Here is a 20,176-nt window from a genome sequence, read left to right as displayed (position 1 = left end):
TTTCTGGGGTTAGTTTACTTTGGAGGAAACCAGTTCAGGATTTCAATATACTTAATAAGCTTTATAAATAGGGTGCATTTAATTCAGTGTAGCATTTTGCACTTGACTTTTTTCTAAAAGAGGTGTTAGTTGGAGGAATCAATAAAGAACCAGAAAGACAAATGTGTAAATGACATGAGTTGTTTCTTCTAAACTAAAACCACAGTATTCAGGTTTAATTGCAGTGTTGGCATTTGAAATAAATAATTTGGTTTTGTGTTGCTGTTTGGGCACTCAGGCTCAAAAAGGTTCACCATCACTGTCTTAGAGTATCGAGGGGAGCTTTATTTGTACTATAACTCCTACAATCTGCCAGCCATTTTTTTAAGTCCAAAAAAGTAACATTCTCAAGCTCTGATTAATCATAACTTTGGTTAGTGGAAGAAAGCCTATTTTAGACCATACCATATATGCTAGATCTCCCACATAACACACTTACACATTATCTACAGTTAAGATAAACCATAGTTTATGCTTCAGATAACTTGCTAAACTGTGGTTAATTGAAAATGGGAGCAGAAGCTTCAGGGTTTATTTGTTAGGTTTATTTGCAGTGGAAATCTAATGACACCAGAGACCCGGTCTTTGATCCTTGTCAGAAGGACTGTTGGTTAACTATTATTTTTATTGCATGATTCTGTCAGTACTCAAAACTACAAAACTGACTTTGTCTAGAGTAACGAAAATTTAAGGAACTAGATTTGGTGGACAGAGTGCCTGAAGAACTTTGGATAGAGGCTCGTAACATTGTACAGGAGGCAGCAACAAAAACCATCCCAAAGAAAAGGAAATGCAAGAAAGCAAAGTGGCTGTCCAACGAGGCCTTACAAATAGCAGAAAAGAGAAGGGAAAAAAATGCAGGGGAGATAGGGAAAGTTACAGAAAATTGAATGCAGACTTCCAAAGAATAGCAAGGAGAGACAAGAGGGCCTTCTTAATAGAACAATGCAAAGAAATAGAGGAAAATAACAGAAAAGGAAAAACCAGAGATCTGTTCAGGAAAATTGGAGATATTAGAGGAAAATTTTGTGCAAAGATGGACATGATAAAAGACAAAAATGGAAGGGACCTCACAGAAGCAGAAGACATCAAGAAGAGGTGGCAAGAATACACAGAGGAATTATATCAGAAAGTTTTGGATATCCCGGACAACCCAGACAATATAGTTGCTGACCTAGAGCCAGACATCCTGGAGAGTGAGGTCAAGTGGGCCTTAGAAAGCCCGGCTAACAACAAGGCCAGTGGAGGTGATGGCATTCCAGTTGAACTATTTAAAATCTTAAAGGATGATGCTGTTAAGGTGCTACATTCAATATGCCAACAAGTTTGGAATACTCAACAGTGGCCAGAGGACTGGAAAAGATCAGTCTACATCCCAATACCAAAGAAGGGCAGTGCCAAAGAATGCTCCAACTACCGGACAATTGCACTCATCTCACACGCCAGCAAGGTTATGCTCAAAATCATACAAGGTAGGCAGTATGTGGACCGAGAACTCCCAGAAGTACAAGCGGGATTCCGAAGGGGCAGAGGAACTCGAGACCAAATTGCCAACATGCGCTGGATTATGGAGAAAGCCAGAGAGTTCCAGAAAAACATCTACTTCTGCTTCATTGACTATGCAAAAGCCTTTGACTGTGTGGACCACAGCAAACTATGGCAAGTCCTAAAAGAAATGGGCGTGCCTGACCACCTTATCCATCTCCTGAGAAACCTATATGTGGGACAGGAAGCAACAGTTAGAACTGGATATGGAACAACGGATTGGTTCAAAATTGGGAAAGGAGTATGACAAGGCTGTATATTGTCCCCCAGCTTATTTAACTTATATGCAGAATACATCATGCGGAAGGCTGGACTGGAGGAATCCCAAACTGGAATTAAGATTGCAGGAAGAAATATCAACAACCTCCGATATGCAGATGATACCACTCTGATGGCGGAAAGTGAGGAGGAACTAAAGAACCTTGTAATGAGGGTGAAAGACGAGAGTGCAAAAAATGGTCTGAAACTCAACATCAAAAAAACTAAGATCATGGCCACTGGTCCACTGGGAAATAGAAGGGGAAGATGTGGAGGCAGTGACAGATTTTACTTTCTTGGGCTCCATGATCACTGCAGATGGAGACAGCAGCCCCGAATTTAAAAGACACCTGCTTCTTGGGAGGAAAGCAATGACAAACCTTGACAGCATCTTAAAAAGCAGAGACATCACCTTGCCAACAAAAGTCCGAATAGTCAAAGCTATGGTTTTTCCTGTAGTGTTGTATGGAAGTGAGAGCTGGACCATAAAGAAAGCTGACCGCCGAAGAATTGATGCCTTTGAATTGTGGTGCTGGAGGAGACTCTTGAGAGTTCCCTGGACTGCAAAGGGAACAAACCTATCAATTCTAAAGGAAATCAACCCCGAGTGCTCATTGGAAGGACAGATCCTGAAGCTGAGGCTCCAGTACTTTGGCCATCTCATGAGAAGAGAAGACTCCTTGGAAAAGACTTTGATGTTGGGAAAGTGTGAAGGCAAGAGGAGAAGGGGACGACCGAGGATGAGATGGTTGGACAGTGTCATCGAAGCAACCAACATGAATTTGACACAACTCCGGGAGGCGGTGGAAGATAGGAGGGCCTGGTGTGCTCTGGTCCATGGGGTCACAAAGAGTCGGACACGACTAAACGACTGAACAAACAAACAAAACGAAAATGATCCTTAATGGCCCAAGAATAATTATGGGGCTGCCCAGGAATATAAAAGACAATCCATTAAATAACAATGAAATCTATTCATAAAACTGGTAAACACTTAAATACCTGTTATATCTATATAAGATCTTTCCAAAGATATACAGCTACTTACACCTATTGCTATGGGTGGCTAGATTCACTTTCTCTGAAGACTTCAGCCAATCTTTGACAATAATCTATACTTAATATCAGTTACAAACATCAAGCTAAAATATAAAAAATACAAAGCATGGCTCCTTGAGGGAGTTGCAGTTCTGAGTACAGTCACTTATGTGCAGTTGTATTTATTTCTGAGTAAGTCTGAACAGACACACATTTGAGTAACTTTGGATCTCCTGGATTAGTATGCCCACACTGGAAGCACCAGCATCAGGTGACAAGAGTAGACCTTTGGTCTAGATGGGCGGGGTAGAAATCCAATAAAATAAATAAATAAAAAAAATAAGGTCCTTCTTTTGCTACCATCAGCGTTGGAAACATGAAGGGGACCCACAAAATGGCTGCTTCCACCCTTTGGGTTTCTCTGCAGAGGAAACCTCAATTACTCTCTTTCTCTCTGTTGTCCTCACTTTGAGGCAAATACCTTATTCAGACAAGCCTTTGGTATGTTAGATGGTTAATTTCTGAAGACATTGGATTGGCTGAGTGCTCTTTATTTCTTTTACTGTTGTGTCTTTGCTTGTGGGTTTGTTTGTTTTGTAGGCTACCTTTCTCCTGATAAGGGGGCCTTAGGCAGCTCACAATGTTAAAAAGAAAAGAATTAAAAACATAATAAGTTACACATTAAAAACCCCAATTAAACTGTATGCTAATTAAAATACACTTGAATAATTAAAAGCAAGTAAACCTTAAAAGCTAACTTAAGCATTCAGGGACTCAGTCATGACTGCTAAAAGTCTTCCTGAAAAGACAGGTCTTCAGCTGTCCGCGGAAGGATAGAAGGGAGGGGGCCTGCCTGACCTTCCAAGGGACAGCATTTCATAACCTGGGAGCTGCCACCGAGAAGGCCCTCTCCCGTGTCCCCATCAGCTGTGCTTGTACTGGCAATGGGACCGAGAGGAGGGCCTCCTCTGACAATTTTAAAGGCTGAGGAGAGATATGGTCCTTCACATAGCCTGAACCCAAGCCATATAGGGCTTTATAGGTAATGACCAGCACTTTGAATTGATTACTTTGTACCTTAACGTTTTAAATAAACTTTTTTAAAAACCCTCCATTTTATTATTAATAATTACCTTGAGAACCCTTTTCGACAGAGAAGTGGAATACGTGTGTAATGAATGTGTTCGAGAAACAAACAATTTAAATTCAGATTGAACCAGCAAGAATTTTCTGCAGTCAGGTGAAATAGCAAGAATGTCTGCCGATGTATGCATATATTTCTATCTGACTTTTTCTTTGCATCATTTCCTCATATATAGCCTTACTTTGAACTTCTTTCTGACTTCTTGTTCCTTTTTCTCTTTTTCCTTATGTTCTTTCTTCTCTTGGTCAGATTTTTTCTTTTCCTCTTTCTCCTTTCTCCTTTCGTCTTCTTTACCTGTAGATCTGCAAAATGATAAGGGATGAATTTCTGATCTGGCAGACAAGAGAACAAAATCCTAGTCAGGATGAAAGCCAAAATGAACCTATTCTGTCTCTACCCATGGGAAAGAGCTATGGAAAACTAGAATAATTCCTCTTGTGCACAGACTCCCAGCAAGCAGGTGCTTCTTTCTTTCTCCATAGGGTGAAAGGGATAACATGTTGATTACAGGGTGAAAGGGATAATATGTTGATGGCAGAGATAATGTTTGAATTAAAGCTTATGGTTACCACCCAACTGCTCTTCATTTTTGTGACTAGATCTGCAGACTCATGGTTAGGGAGATTAATCTCTAAATTATGGTCAGTGGTAGGAAAATAAATGGCAACAACTTCAGGCTCTATTCACCCCCACTTAATTTTTTTTTTTAAAGCACAAACTTTAGCTTTTTATGGGGTTTCCTCATTTTCCTCCTCCATTTTCTTGGGTGCGAGCATGCCTGCGTCTCAAGCCAGAGTGGATGGGAGAAGGTGCACACATCCTAGCTGTCAGAGTTGTTAGTTACAGATCTACACTCTCACTCTCTTTGTTTCTGCACTCTGCCTCTGGGACACTTTTCTGCAAACATATGTGCAAGAATTTGGCATTAATAAATGACAAACTTGGCTCTCTATAGCAGTCTTCGTCCAACCAGGACCCTCACATGTGTTGGACTACAGTTTCCATTAACCTCACCCATCATGGTTTGGGAATACTGGGAAATGTAGTCCAAAACATCTGGAGGGTACCAAGTTAGGGAATTCTGATCTCTTTCATCACTCTCTAGGAAACAGTAAATGAAGCCTCAGATTCTGTTTTTTGAATCTTTTACAGTGCTGTTCACTACTTATTCACAACTTGCATTATTATAGTCATATGTTCCCCCCCTCTCCCCCTCCCACCATCATTCAGTTTTGGGATTCTGTTCCTCTGAGTTCCATTTTATCTTTAAATCTACCTTTTTCATACCTCATGTCTTGTATGTCTTCATACATTTCCCCATCACTGCTTGGATGCTATAAGAAAAGGAGAAAAAGAATAGAAATCTCAGTATTCTTTGATACACTTAAATGGGACACAGAAAACTACATCCCTATTTAAGGGTAAAGCACAAACCTCATTTGATCATTTCCTAACCAAATGATTGGTCAAACAAGATCTGTTTTTAGAGCTTGATTAGCTGTTCCTGTTCTCAGAGTCACCAAAAAGAGCTCAAAAACCTTTCCACATGCAGATTCTGTGGTAGAATCTAGTGCCACAATACTTTAATCATATATACGACAGTGGAACCAGTTGCCTCGAGCGTTGGTGAGTGCTCCAACACTGCAGGCATTCAAGAAAAACTTAGATAAACATTTGGCAGATATGCTTTGATTGTATTCCTGCATTGAGCAGGGGGTTGGACTTGATGGCCTTGTTTCTATGATTCTATGATATATCTATTTACTATGGCTCTCCATCCATTTTTTTCATCCCTTTCCATGTGTATACTTTCAACCTCCTTTCAGCTCAGCCACACACCCCCCAAGGAATGCAAATATGCATGGGGTTGTGAAGCACTCTAAAGACCATAAAGCGCTCTTTCCCAGTGCAGAGCTCCCCAGCATCACACCACCCCCCTGCAATATGCTAGATTATGACTGTCGTGATCGTCAGCCAACATGGCACATAACCGGCTAAGGCTGAAACATCAGGAGGGAAGGTGTCCTGCAAAACCATCTCTGGAATGGAATTCTACTGGAATCCCAATTTCTAGCCATGACTATACTGCAGCTTACATCGTGGTTTGGGCTGGGGTTGACATGGTTATATTCCAAATCTGTTCCACAAACTACATGATGTACAGCTAGTTGTGAGTAAGCCCCATCTTTTTTTCATGGCCATTCATTGTTTTTGTTCAGCTGGCAGAGGGAATGGTTCCTTTTGTAGCCATTCCATTCCATTCCAATCACATTTCTCTGTATTGTGGCATATGTGGTCACTAACAATCTAAAGGAACAGAGTCTTGTCTGTCCTAGGATGAGGTTGGTGGGAAGCCTTTTTAAAAAAAACTTACAATTGACATAGCATTGCACTGCTCTAACAACTCGTGAACTGTAGTGCTTCTCTGACATAGCACTACATTGGATATGCATAACAAAATAATTATTCAAAGGGGAGAGAGGAGGCACTCACTTGAGATATTGGTCTATCCTTCAGCATGGTGCAGCATGCCAGTATAACAGGAAGATTGCCTTCATGTGAGCATGCCTTACCTCCCTCATCAAACAGTTTTCTTTTAAACTATGCCTTTTCTATTTAGTGCTATGTCAATAAGCACTGCAGTTTCACAAGCTGTTATATCAATTCAACGCTATGTCAATTGCATTTTTTTAAAAATGAGATGGAGGAGATGGCGGTGGTAATGACACAGGAGGATGGGTGACCCAGAATCCCAGTGAGTGGTGTAGCTATTTGAGTTACAATGTGGACACCTGCTCCTAGCATTGCCCCTAGGATAACTGAACATACTGCATGAATGACCACTGCGATTCAACTGTCATAGGAAACTTTTGTGAAACAGTCTAGATTCAACTAAATGTAAACATTCATGTGGATTGAAACCAGCATAAATCCACCCACATGCACACAACCAGCCCTTCCCCAACCTGGCACTATTTAAATATTTTGGACTTCAATTCCTATCAGCCCCAACCAGCATGTGCAGTAGTCCAGAATCCTGGGATTCACACTTGAGAACATCTGATTGGGGAAGGCTGCACAAGACAGTAACAGAACTTCTAGCAACAAAATAGGCAGGCAACAAATGGAATGAATAACAAGGTAGACAAATCGTGCTGTTACAAAGAGCTTTGCATCCAAAAGATGGGCGGTTAAGCACTGAAGACACATCCCTGGATGTGTTAACCATAATACATTGGCTGAAATCCTGTTCAGATGGAAGTAATGTACAGTTACACCTACAGAAGTGAGTTGGGCCTTATACCTGGGCAGCCAGTGTTGTGCAATCAATCCCATTGTTCACACTGCAGTTGCACAATTTATGTCATAGTTGTACAATTGTTTTGTAGAAGTGTTTTATGGATGTTACTTCCACCTTGTTAACATTTTTTTTACTGCTTCTGCAGCTTAGCTTTGCACATGTACCGCTAGCTGCACAACAGGATTTCAGCCACTGCGATACATTTATATATCATGGAAGTGAATACGAACCTCATCTGATTTTCTTGTTCCTGGAAAATCAAAAGGCAAAATATGATAGTTTTATTTTGCACAAATGTCTTGGTACATAATTTAGCAAAGTCTAGCTGCAATTAAAGCAGAACTAGTGCATAAATTGCCCTCTCCACACACTTTGTCTGAAAATCTTTCTATAATAGCCTCCCACAACCCTGTACCCTCCATATTTTTCAGACCACAACCCTTATCATCCCCAGACAATGATGGGAGTTGTAGCCCAACACATCTAGAAAATACCAGCTTGGATAAGGCTGCTGTAGAACAGAGATAAACATTTGAACATGCAAGAATTGTCGTCAGACTCAAATACTGGGGCTCCATATAATATGAAATTGCTACCAAATCATGATTTTACTCCTATAAGTGTACAAGGATGCCCTAGAATGCATTTTATACTATAAACATGTAGCATAATACAATATAAAATTATATTGCACTGAAGCTGTATAAAGTGTACTAAACTGTGCTGGTTCTGTTTTTACAGGTAAACTATGGTTAGTATTTTTAAATTACATCGTTTAAACAGTTTAATTTTAATGTTAAAATGAATTGAATTTTATTTTAATATTTGGAATTCTATGGTATTTTATTTTTCTATCTTTTAAATAGCAGTTTGTAAGCTGTCTGGAATCTCAGCTCTGGGAGAAAGGCAGAATACATAAAACAATATAAAATAACCAGATGCAGCTGTCAGATATATACTGTTATCACTGCCATAGATTTGTGCTCAGAATTCTAGATTTTTTTACATTTCTATTTTCATTTTGCATTGCACAAAAAGAGGTACAAAAATAATCAGAAAAACTGAAGTGCTGGTGAGCATGGAACCCAAAAGAACAAAAAGATGATTGAGCATGCTGAGTGCATACTGCACCTTAACTTAAAAAAATAAAAATAAAGATAGAAAACAGAAAACAAGGGAGTGGGTAGTATGAAGAGAGCTTCTGGAAGAGACGTGTGGGTGAACTTCGAAAAAGCGCATTGCAAGCTACAAAATTAATTTTGTCCTAAGTTTTGTAATTCATAATATGAATTAAATTGGATTCATCTTACCTCCTGAATCAGCATCATCATAGTTTTCATCATCTTCTGGAGGTCTTTTTTTAAAAAAAGACAGAGAAATGGTGAATAAAGTTAAAGACAAAAAAAAAAAAAAAAGATCCATCTGAAACTCCCTTCATGCTGTTTTGGGTGAAATCCCAGTTTAAGATTTATTGAACCACTGGGAACTTTAACTTTGTGGGAGCCATCTGTGGTTTAGAAAAAGATGACTTCTCAAAACTCTTATTTTTTTGTTGTTGTTGTGAAGTTCTGTCACAATTGAAAATCAGAAAATACTTGTTGGTATTTCTTCATTTCTCCTTCACCAGATGTGCTGGCCAGGATTTCTGGGAGTTGTAGTTTAAGAACATCTGTGTACATCTGTGGGAAGTCCTGATCTAGTCTAATGCCAGCTCAGGTGGCCTTTGGCTATAACTGCCAGTTAGGATTGCATTTTAAGAAGTAACACCTGACGACAAGGTCAGCTGCCTAAAATCCTCCCAAGTATTAGAGATATATTGCTTATGTATTTAAAACTCAGTAAACATGCTGAATAAATACAAAGCAGGGACAAAAAAATATTTTTATAAAAATTAGGAGATGTAAACTTGATTGAAATCTCTCTCTCCCTTTTTACCCTCTTCTTTGATTCTGCATTGCCTCTTTTTTCGGGCAATTTATAAGTGGATATCTTAACAGAAAAGTAATCTAGGACAGCATGTAATGGAGGAGGAAGCAATTTCCAGAGATCTGGTTCACATATGAGCACTCTGAATCTTGCAGGACCATAACCACTCCCACATCCCATAACATGCTTATTTGTTCTCCCTTTCATCCACTTAGAAGTATGGCAGAACTATGCTTGGTGGGTGTCCCAAACATAGCAAAATTGCCCTTTGAGGGCACAGAGCAATTTATGAGCAACATTTTAGATTGAAAAATAAGGGGTACAAGAAGAGAGTATTCTTGGGGCTTACTGGGACACCAGGAGGCCCATATGTGGCACACAGGCCTCTGGTTCAATTTTCTCCTCTTCCTGTTAAAATAAGATGTCCATGCCTGCGCAATAGATACACAGCAGACAGATGAGGAAAGAAATGCGACTGCAGCGTCATGTCTAGCTTGGGTTTTCTGCATATTCTGGGTTCATGTTGTTGCATAGTAGCAAAAAGTATGGTTAAGTGTCAAAGATAGACTAATTCAACAGAGATGAGATTAGAGAGCCCCTTAGTTCTCTAAGGCATTGGTCCCCAACCTTGGGTCTACAGATGTTCTTGGACTACAACTCCCAGAAGCCTTCACCACCACCTCTGCTGGCCAGGATTCCTGGGAATTGAAGTCCAAGAACATCTGGAGGCCCAAGGTTGGGGACCACTCCTCTAAGGAACAAGAGAAAAGTGTAAAACAGTGGTTCCCAACCTTGGGTAACCCAGGTGTTCTTGGACTGCAACTCCCAGAAACCCTGGCCAGTACAGCTAGTGGTGAAAACTTCTGGGAACTGCAGTCTAAGAACACCTGGGTTACCCAAGGTTGGGAACCAGTGGTGTAAAAGAAGCACATCTCATATATATATATTTGACCTTGGCTTGATGTTCCTTGGAGGAAGAACTGGAGCTTGTGTTGATGGATGGGAACCTGGAGGAACAGGAGGAGGCAGCAGTGGTGGTGGTGGTGGTGGTGAGGTAGCAGTTGTTGTGGCAGGAAGGGATGGTGGAAGTGGAGGGGGTACATCTGCTGCTGGTGGTTTATTAGGACCTGGGGGGACAGAGGAAAGCAGAGAGAAAAAATAAAACAGAGTAAAGGAAAAAAGAATTCAGGAAAAATTGTGAGTTCTCCATAGACAACATAACACTAGCTTTGCAGTCTGGGTGGCAGACAAAGTCTCATGGAATGAAATACTATGCAAATTTGTCATGCTTGCACAGTATCTATACTTTAACAGAGCTCCTTAGCGCAGTGGCTAAACTGCAATAGTGCAGTCAAGACTCTGCTCCTAACCAGAGTTTGATCCTGACGGACTCAGGTTGTCATCTCGAAGCTTACTCAGCCTTCCATCCTTCTGAGATCAGTAAATTAAGTACCCAGCTCATGGGTACTCAATGTGTAGCCTGCATAATTAAATTGTAAACTGCCCAAAGAGTACTTTAAGCATTATGGGGCGATATATAAGTGGCACACTTTGCTTTGTTTTTGCTTTGATAACCGGTTCTCTTTTCGATTGCTCCTGAGATTTGCTAAAACGAAAATATTAGCAAGAAACACAAAACAAAAACAAAAAGCAAAAAAAACCCACATTGTGGTGGCACCTTAAAGACTAACTACTACAGTGGACCCTCTACTTATGGAATTAATCCATATTGGAATGGTGGCTGCAGGTCGAAAAGTCTGTAGGTTGAGTGTCCGTTGACCTACAATGCATTGAAAACTGATTAATGCCGTAACCAGCCATTTTTGTTCCATTTTTGTTCCATTTCGTGTTTTTTTTTTCTGGTCTGTAGGTTGATTCTCTGGCTGCAAGTCGAACCTACATTTTGTGGCCAGAGAAGTCTGTAACTCGAAAAGTCTGTAAGTTGAGTCGTCTGTAAATCGAGGGACCACTGTATATTTTAATGTAAGTATTCAGGGAATTAGCATACTTCTTCAGGCATAAGTAGTAAACATGCCACGTCTTTTTTGCTTTTGCTGTATTTTTTTTCTTGCTAATACGCTTGCACAGACTAACACAGCTACAAGTTTGAAAACTCAAACAAAAATGTACTCTATAAAGCTGCTATGGTGTCCTACGCATCAGTGCAAAACAACATAACCCCTAGCCAATCAGTGATGTCCACAGCTGGCTTTTGTTCAAAAATGATACGTAGAACGTTCCTTGGAAGTCAAAATGGCAAAGGAAGAACTGACGTACCAAATCTCATTTTCCCTGTTAATGTGGGAGTCCCAGATCATTTGTTGAGAAGCATCGTCAAACAGACCATGCTCTCGCTGTTTCTCAGTACACACCATACCGCCTTAGTTGTGTATTCATGTATTTATTTTTCTGGACTCTGGGGATCAAACTGCATGACACACTTAACACATTTTGGCAAAGGTGCTCTCCCAAAGGCAGAAAGACATCTGCAACAATGTACTATTTACCTCACTTATGTATCTTGAACTTAGTGTGCTCTGTCTTATGAAGAGTCTCAGGAAGATAAATGCAGGCTTAATTATGCGAGTCTGTTTCTATCACAGAATAAATCCCATTGTGGGAAGGAAAAAGAGTACATCATTGCAGTTCCCTTAACATCTAGTTTGACCTTTAGATCAGAAGCCAAGGTATTGAGAAAATTGCTTAGAAGAGCAGATTTACTGGAGACAACTGATGGACTTTAAAATATTAGAGCATCTTCTTCTGAATGCTTGATTCTCCCCTGAAAATGTCCTCTGCCTGTTTTACTATGAAAACAGTTTTAGAAATCAGTATTTGCTAGTACAATATGAAGTTATTTCACCAGGAGCTGATTCCCGGAGAAAAGGTCTACTGCTCTACCAATGTTATGTCTGCCGTTAACCATGACTGGGCAATTTGTCCCTTCAGAAGTTGTCAGACTCACCAGCTTCCACCCTAAAGGTCAGTGATTATGAATACTATATTATAATAGGAATTGTACTTCAAGAATATCAGGAGGGTCACTTTTAAAGACTTTTAAGCTTTGACAGCTGTTTTGAGCAGCAACTTTTTAGCACCACTAGAAGTTCTTAAATTAGTCTTACATACATGTATCTTGTATGCAGTTTTAACATGAAGGAGAGGTGCTATTTGGATTTTCTATGTGGGGATCATATATACATTAAAGACAACATGTGGTAATAGGGAGCTCTTCTGGGGCAGAAATTTTCTGATTGTCACAGCATGAGTTTCTCATTCCTCCTGTTTCTCCTATAGCCAGAAGATCTGGCTTAATACCGTGTTTCCCCCCAAATAAGGAAGGGTCTTATATTAATTTTTGCTTCAAAAAACCATCAGGGCTTATTTTTAGGGGATTTTTTTTTCATGTACAACAATATATTTATTCAGATACAGTCATGTCATCTTCTTCTTGTTGCTGCACAAGGGTGGAGGGCAGGGTTTCACTTAACTGGGGCTTATTTTGGGGTTAGGGCTTATATTATGGGCATCCTAAAAAATCATACTAGGGCTTATTTTCAGGTTAGGGCTTATTTTCAGGGAAACAGAGTAGCTCAGTGGTTTAGGCACTTGGCTGCAGAGCCAGAGGTTAGGAGTATAGATGGGCACAAATCAGAAAAAATGTGATTCTTTTTTATTTGTGATTTGTTAAGGTCCTTGCAGCGAGGCTTGTCCTCCCACCTCCTGCCAGGAGTGGCGAGCGGATCACACGCTGCAGAGCCATGGGTAGAATTGTGCCGTCCCCATCCACAGCAGATCAGTGAGTGGACGGTCCAGCCCCATGGGGCTGGACCCTCATTAACGCCACCATCTCTACTCCTGACACTCAATTTGCAACATGTAGTTTGGCACCTATTTAGACATGCAAACATCAAGGGGCTGTGCTGGACTTGTCTCTATCCATGACAAAGGCTTGTACCACATTTTTGCCCATTGACCTGATCTGATCTGATAACACATTGGGTGAGGGTTCACATTGAGTTCCCTCTTTTTTCTTGGTTCACATTTGAGGGAAAGTTCTCAAATACTTGATCAAACAAACTGATAGTCTGGGGATTTTAGAAGGTGTGTTGCGGCACATAAAACATGAAGTGAAATGTTCCCACACTTCTTGAATGACAACATCCTCTTTCGGCTTCACCTGTTTTCTCCAGATGGATACCTGTAGCTAAGAGGCTGTTGTTTAGCTCACTGTTTGAAAACCTGCAGGGATAGATGGGTTGGTGTGTTCTTAAAGATGGCAATTAAATGATATCTTTGTTAGAGTGCACCATCCCATCCCTAGAGTGTTCCTACCTGTACCATTCTGGCCCCTTGTTAAGGAACTTCTACTTTTCTGGTGCAGGTAGGATCACTCTGGTTTGGAACACTTCCAGCTCATGGGACCACTGGAACCAATCCAAAGCAAGCCTTCCCCTTTCAATTTGTCATTATTGTGAAGAGGCTTAATAAGTGAGCCACTGCTTTTCAGTGCCTTCTCTTAGAGAACCAGTTGAGAAACTGCCTGCACTCAAAGCCACCACTATGGAACCTACTGTAGGGGGGTTTTGTCGATGGGCTCTTTAAAGTGAGACAAAGAAAAGAATGTATAAATTGAAGGAGTGCATAGTACTGAAGTAGCCTACATACAGTCAAAACCATTTTTTCACATTCCCCGCCCTCTGCTGAGCGAGGGAAATGATTAATTTGCTAATATCCTGAAGTAGCTTGTTTATTAAGCCACTTCACAATATTGGCAGGCGCCATTTTCGTGTGAACAATCAAGCTTGGTGGGACGTGGTGGCGCTGCGGACTAAAGTGCAGAAGCCTTTATGTGCTGCAGGGTCAGAAGACCAGCAGTCGCAAGATCGAATCCACGCGACAGAGTGAGCTCCTGTCACTTGTCCCAGCTCCTGACAACCTAGCAGTTCGAAAGCATGTAAAAATGCGAGTAGATAAATAGGTACCATCTCGGTGGGAAGGTAAAATAGCGTTCCCTAGTCACACTGGCCACATGACAACGGAAACTGTTTTTGGACAAGCGCTGGCTCTACGGCTTGAAAAAACGGGATGAGCACCGCCCCCTAGAGCTCACTCCCTGCTGCTGGTGTAGCTGTACCCTAAATTGTGTTTGTGCTGCATATTATTTAAAATACAGTCAACTTTTTTTTTGCTCACTCAGTGCTTCTTACACAGTGCTCGCTTGTGTTCTAATTTTGACAACTGATTAAGAAATACATGCCTAATGTGGTGCTTACTCCTGTGTCTGCCGGTGAAAGTATTGTGGCCTTTCTGTTTACCTGCAAATGGCTTGGTTAAAAGAATTTTGAAAGAAAGATCCATGACCATACCTACCCTTGCATCATTTTTTTACTTTAATGTACTTGCAGGGGAAGTGGGATGCTGACTCTGAATGAAGCAATACTGTTGCTTGAAATGAGGTTATTCAACTCCTTGCCAATGTTTTCCTGACTGAGTCATGCCATCCCAGCAAGCTGTTTTTAATGTCTGCCCTGTTTTTGAAGGTAGAGGTAAAGGGGAAATGCAATTTATAGCAAAAGCTTTGTAATAAATAATGTGAGGCACTTTAATTAGGGCAAATGGGGTCCTGTTCTACCTCTGGTTCCGATGACCCTGCTCTGTCCACTCTTGTCAGCTTCCTTATGAGACGTGGAAGGTCTGGGTCCTACCTGTCCTACCCACCTGTTTTGTAGTTTTTATTTTTCATAAGCTTTCGTGTGCCCAAGCACACTTAGAATTATAAAATTATTGAGTCGGAAGGGGCCTATAAGGCCACTGAGTCCAGCTCCCTGTTTAATGCAGGAATCCAAGTCAAGCAGATCTGACAGATAGTTGTCCGATTTTCTCTTGAATGCCTCCATGCTTGGACGCAAAGATGCTTATGAAAATGGAAAACTGGTAAATCTTAAAGGTGCTGCAAGACTTCTGGCTCCCCTTGTGTAACAACAGACTAGCACACCTACCAACTACATTACCACTACTATTTGTATGTATGAATACTCACTTGTCTTCTTATGTGTATATATTTGCATATGTATGAATATGTTTTTTTCTGGCCCTGACACTGCCTCTCAGTTCCTTCCCTGCCACCCAAAAAGGGGGCACCGGCCACCACTGGTAATGACAGAAAACAGATCCAAGCATTGATAAAGGGACGCAAAGAACAGAGATATGCTTCTAAAAAATTCTTAAAGCAAGGCAGAGGGCATTCCACTGATTCTGAAATGAAGGAAGCTTCATGACTAAAAAGCTTAAGAAGGAGAGAGAAGACCATGATCTTCTTTCCAACCCATGCCCTGAGACTCTTATCCAAGGTCCTTCGCCACCATTTTGTTCTCACAAGCTTTTAAAAATAATTCTAAAGCTGAGTTTTAAAACCACGTCTCTCTCTGCTGTTCTGTTCTCTTTTGCTTGTAATCTGCTGTTCTACTACTGCTTCTAATTTGATATTTGTAGTTAAACAAGATTTCTTCATTTTATTATTGATTTTACTATACAGTTAGGGGAATATTGCACAGAGCTATTTGCAACCTTGAGCTTGTACCTATCGTGAGCACCCAGCTAGAAACATGATGCTTATCAATAGCTATAGATATTCAACATAACACAGAGAAGGTCTCCCATATGACATGTTTTTGTGATATTCCTCTAGTCTAGAACAGTGTTTCTTAATCTGGGGGTCATAACCCCAAAGGGATTGCAAAGTCTTTTCTGGAGGGTCACGAGTTGTATATGTGTTGTAGCCCTTGTTAAATAATTTCTCCCTTGACCTTTCGGAAGTGGATATTAAAATTAGGTGTACATATGAGAAACAAGCCGTTTGTGGGAGAAATAAGCCTCTATTTTCTGAGAAGGGATGACTTTACCTCATTAAAAGTGCCTTTTTATGTAAATGTGAGTGTCACAAGTTACTTGGCTATTATAAAAGGGGGTCACAACTCAAAAAACTTTGGATCATTAGTAGAAGCATAGAGGAACTTTCTGAAAATTACTGGTTTCATAAAAATAAATAGTAAACAACAAGAAAAAAATTACTCACTTTCTCCATTAGCTTTCCGGTACTTTTCCAGGTCAACCACTGGAGGTCTGTTAGGTTTCTGGGGTGGTGGGCCTAATTTGAATAACGGAGGCATTACCTTTCGTTTGGGTCCTTTTTTATCTTTCTCTTCTTTTTCTGAGTTACTGGGCCCAAGTCCTATTGTCGTCACTCTGGCTAAACTGGGGAATTTAGCAGAAGGTGCACCAGAGTTTGACTCAAAAATCTCCTGGTTGAGTTTATGAAAAGTCTTGGGAACGCTTGGCCTCACCTCCTCGCTCCGCTGCGTAAAAGACTTTTGGAGGATTTGTGTCCGATTGCTCGGTGGCCCGCCATGTTTCAAAGGTGAGAAGGGGCTAGGGGTAGAATCCATTCCATGATCGCTCTTCTCTTCGGTGTCTTTGGTGGATCGAAATGAATTGGCCTTTTTGACCAGGTTTGTGGGTCCTGGAGGCACCCGGTTCGAAAAGGCGTTCTTGTTGGACGCTTCTTCATGGTGGACACCCTGTGGGCTTGGCTTTTGCCGAAGAGGTGGCTTTGGAAAAGGTGGTTTGGACTCATTCTCCTGGGGAGGAATGCTGAAGTTTTCTTTCACTCCCTTTGGAAAGACAGGCTTTGCTTCATTCTCTTGGGCTTGAAGTGTAAAGCCTGGCCTAAATCCTGGAGGCTTGAGTTCATTTCTTGGAGGTGTAGAGCCAGGTAACCTATTCTCAAAAGGTTTGGGAAACACTGGCTTAGAATCCTGTTTCGGTTCTTCGGTAGGTTTGGGACCCGGAAGCCTTGGGGCTCCAGAGCTTTCATTGGCTTCTCTGTTGGACGCCTGGGCCAACGCAGCAACTTTGCTGGCCACCAAATTGCTCTTCAGAGGTGGTGGCTTTGGATCCTTGTCTGACGTGTCCTGAAGAGAAGGTTTGGCGCCCAGAGGAGGTTTGAGAGACGCCGGTTTAGTAAAACTGCTGGGTTTTGCAGGCGGGCCAGCATTTTCCAATTGACTAAACTTGTCAAAAGCAGCTTTTGTGATCGAAGAAGGTTGCCTCGCAACTTTGGCTTGCCGGTTGTGAATCTCATCCACTAGATTGTTGCCAAATTTTGCCATGATGGATTTCACATTCGCCGTACCATCCTGCAACACATAACAAAGACTTTTTTTAGAAAAAAGAAAGCAAGCAAGAGTCAGAAAGCTTTCACAGCAACCGTTCACATCTCCTACACTTTTGAAGGCTTTCTTGGTTTGAAGCTTGTGACGCTCCTGATTGGTTAGAGATATCTTCACATTTAGCTTCCTGTATGTCTAAAGACGTTCAGCATTTTGCTACACAGTTTTTGTGGTTGAAGTGTATTTCAGGGCATTTATTGCTGACAGTTTGGCTTCTTGGGTCTGACCCGGCTTTGTCTGCTGTCATTTCTCTTCCCGTTACAGAACATGGAAGTGATATGTAAACCCTTCCATACCAAAATATGTATGCACAAATTCACAGGCGTCAACTCAACAGTTCTATTTCCCTGTAATACAGCTATTTGTCAGATGTATAATAAGCGGTGCTCTGACTTAATGAAAGTAACAGTTGAACTCTCACAGAGGCTTTAATAACATGTTTTGGCTTGACCAAACATGTGTGAGTTTGAAGATTTGTAAAAGTAGGGACCTGGGCAAGGTACCCTCAATGGTCTCCCTTAGTATGGAAGAAACAAGGCTTGCAAACACAGAATTCTCTTGTACTAAGGAGCAGAATCAGAATGCCACCTTTCTTGTGACAAAATCCCCAGGCCCTGGACACGAAGTCTCAAGGCACTGAAATCTTTATGAGTAGCTATGGAAAAGTCTTTGTCTCAATGTTGTTGCATTCCTCCCAACTCCAACTGTCCCATTGCTTGTTCCCATCTGTTGTGTTGTCATTCTGTGCTGTCAAGATGGAACCAACTTACAGTGACTTAAACAGGGCTTTCAAAATAAGTGAGATATTGAAGGAGTGGTTTATTTATTTATTTATTTATTTATTGGATTTCTATCGTGCCCATCTAGACCAAAGGTCGGCTCTGGGCAGTTTTACCAACTCCGCTCTTTCAGTAAATTTCCATGGCTGAGCTGGGATTCAGTCCCTGTTGTCACATATCTAGTCCATCACTCTATCCAGTACACTAAACTAGATATCTTTGTTTGTGTTAGGTTATTATTTTCCCCCCTTCCCACATGGAAATTTGTATACATTTTCATATACATTTGCCATAATACACGGTTATTTTCATGCTTTTCCTAATGGGCACTTTTATAACTGTTCATATTGCATGTATTCATGCATTTGATTTAATGGATATTTTGGTCCTTGGAAATATATCCCAAACCTTGGAAATCTGGAGGCTTCTGAGGCAAGGCGCACTTTGTGTTGGAGCTTTTGTTTTCACCCTTGCCTGGTACCTGTAATTTGTGTGTCTGGGAGGGATTTTTCTGGGCTGGGGTGTCTATCTAGCATTAACCAACAATTCCATCCAGACTTTGATTTCAAAGAGCCCCACCTCTCTGCTATGTCTTTTCCCTCTCTTTTTGGGTTGGAAGAAGTTATTTGTTTGCTAATGATCTGCTCAGCTGGTTGCTGAAGAGATCAACAGTATACAGGTACACAGGTCTGTAATTTCAAGTAGCAGTAAGTAACAAAATATTTTTCTTCTTTTTCCTGCAAATGTCACTGAATGGGTTACTGAGACTCTTAAGTGTCAGTGAATGAGAAAGGGGTGGACTCTGGGGGACTTTTAGCTGTTCTCCTCTGTCAATCTCTGTATTTCTATTGCACAGCAAAAAACTGGAATTTTACCAGAAACTTAAAACTTTGCAACAGTTTGTCCTTCAAAAAGTGTCAGGAGGTATGAAGTAGATAATGTTGGTGATAATCTTGAAACCCCCAAAATTCCTTTATTGTATCTCTAGCTATGGGGCAAATTCTTGATCATAATGATACAAGAAAATGGTCTGAACACATTAGACTAGTCTTTGTTTTATGAAGTAATGGACAGAAAAATAGCGCTAAGATAAATAGGTGGCATAAAAAAAAAGGACATTTCCAGACATTGTTGTTTTCCCTCCACTAGTTGTTGAGACCTGACTAAATAAAAAGTCTGAGGAAACATGTATTGCCAGGGGGAGAAGGAAGCCACAATGAAGCAGCCAATTTTCACAGCTTGAGCTAAAGTTTTAGACAAGATACTAGCTGAAAGAAAATGTACAGCAAAATCCTAAACATATTTCTTCAGAAGATCTACCCGTGTCACTCGTGCGAGCCAGGAGGTGAGGCTGAGGAGCCTAACGCCGAGGGAGGCCCTGAAGGAAAAGACAAGAAATTGGACCTTCTCAGCGGTGGCTCCTCGCCTCTGGAACAACCTACCTCCTGAGATTCGTGTGGCTCCCTCGCTGGGTACCTTTAAAAATCAACTTAAGACATGGATGTTTCGGCAGGCCTTCCCTCCAGTCAATCCCTGATGCCCTCTTTCTTCCTTCTATTTGTCTATTTTATTATGTTTATTTTTATGTAAAATTGTTTTATATATGTGCAGTGTTTTATTTTATGCTGTTAGCCACCTAGAGTGGTCTTAACCGACCAGATAGGTGGGACATAAATAATAATAATAATAATAATAATAATAATAATAATAATAATAATAATAATAATAATAATAATAATAATAATAATAATAATAATAATAATAATAATAATAATAATAATAATAATAATAATAATAATAATAATAATAATAATAATAATAATAATAATAATACCTATCAGTTCAGATGTCCCATAGTGTTCAGTGGGGATTTAATCCCAGACATGTGTGCAAAGGATACCAGCTGTAGAGATTA

At 40.7% G+C, this 20,176-nt stretch overlaps 1 protein-coding gene across 3 annotated transcripts in view; it reads right to left on the bottom strand.

Annotated features, from left to right (window-relative positions):
* The window catches only part of FYB1 (FYN binding protein 1), a 65,310-nt gene that overhangs the window by 27,777 nt on the left and 17,357 nt on the right, over positions 1 to 20,176 (bottom strand). For all 3 annotated transcript variants that reach the window (XM_020795690.3, XM_020795692.3, XM_078384470.1), the window contains exons 2-7: positions 16,330 to 17,449; positions 10,204 to 10,378; positions 8,636 to 8,679; positions 7,556 to 7,575; positions 5,312 to 5,358; positions 4,206 to 4,326 (exon numbers count right to left, since the gene is read on the bottom strand). In XM_020795690.3, the coding sequence (XP_020651349.3) occupies positions 4,206 to 4,326; positions 5,312 to 5,358; positions 7,556 to 7,575; positions 8,636 to 8,679; positions 10,204 to 10,378; positions 16,330 to 17,449 (1,527 nt within the window). The remainder of the gene's footprint in view (positions 1 to 4,205; positions 4,327 to 5,311; positions 5,359 to 7,555; positions 7,576 to 8,635; positions 8,680 to 10,203; positions 10,379 to 16,329; positions 17,450 to 20,176) is intronic.

The sequence above is a fragment of the Pogona vitticeps genome, chromosome 2 (assembly GCF_051106095.1).
Source record: "Pogona vitticeps strain Pit_001003342236 chromosome 2, PviZW2.1, whole genome shotgun sequence".
In the NCBI taxonomy this organism is placed as follows: domain Eukaryota; kingdom Metazoa; phylum Chordata; class Lepidosauria; order Squamata; family Agamidae; genus Pogona; species Pogona vitticeps.
This window is presented reverse-complemented; position numbering and strand designations above follow the sequence as displayed.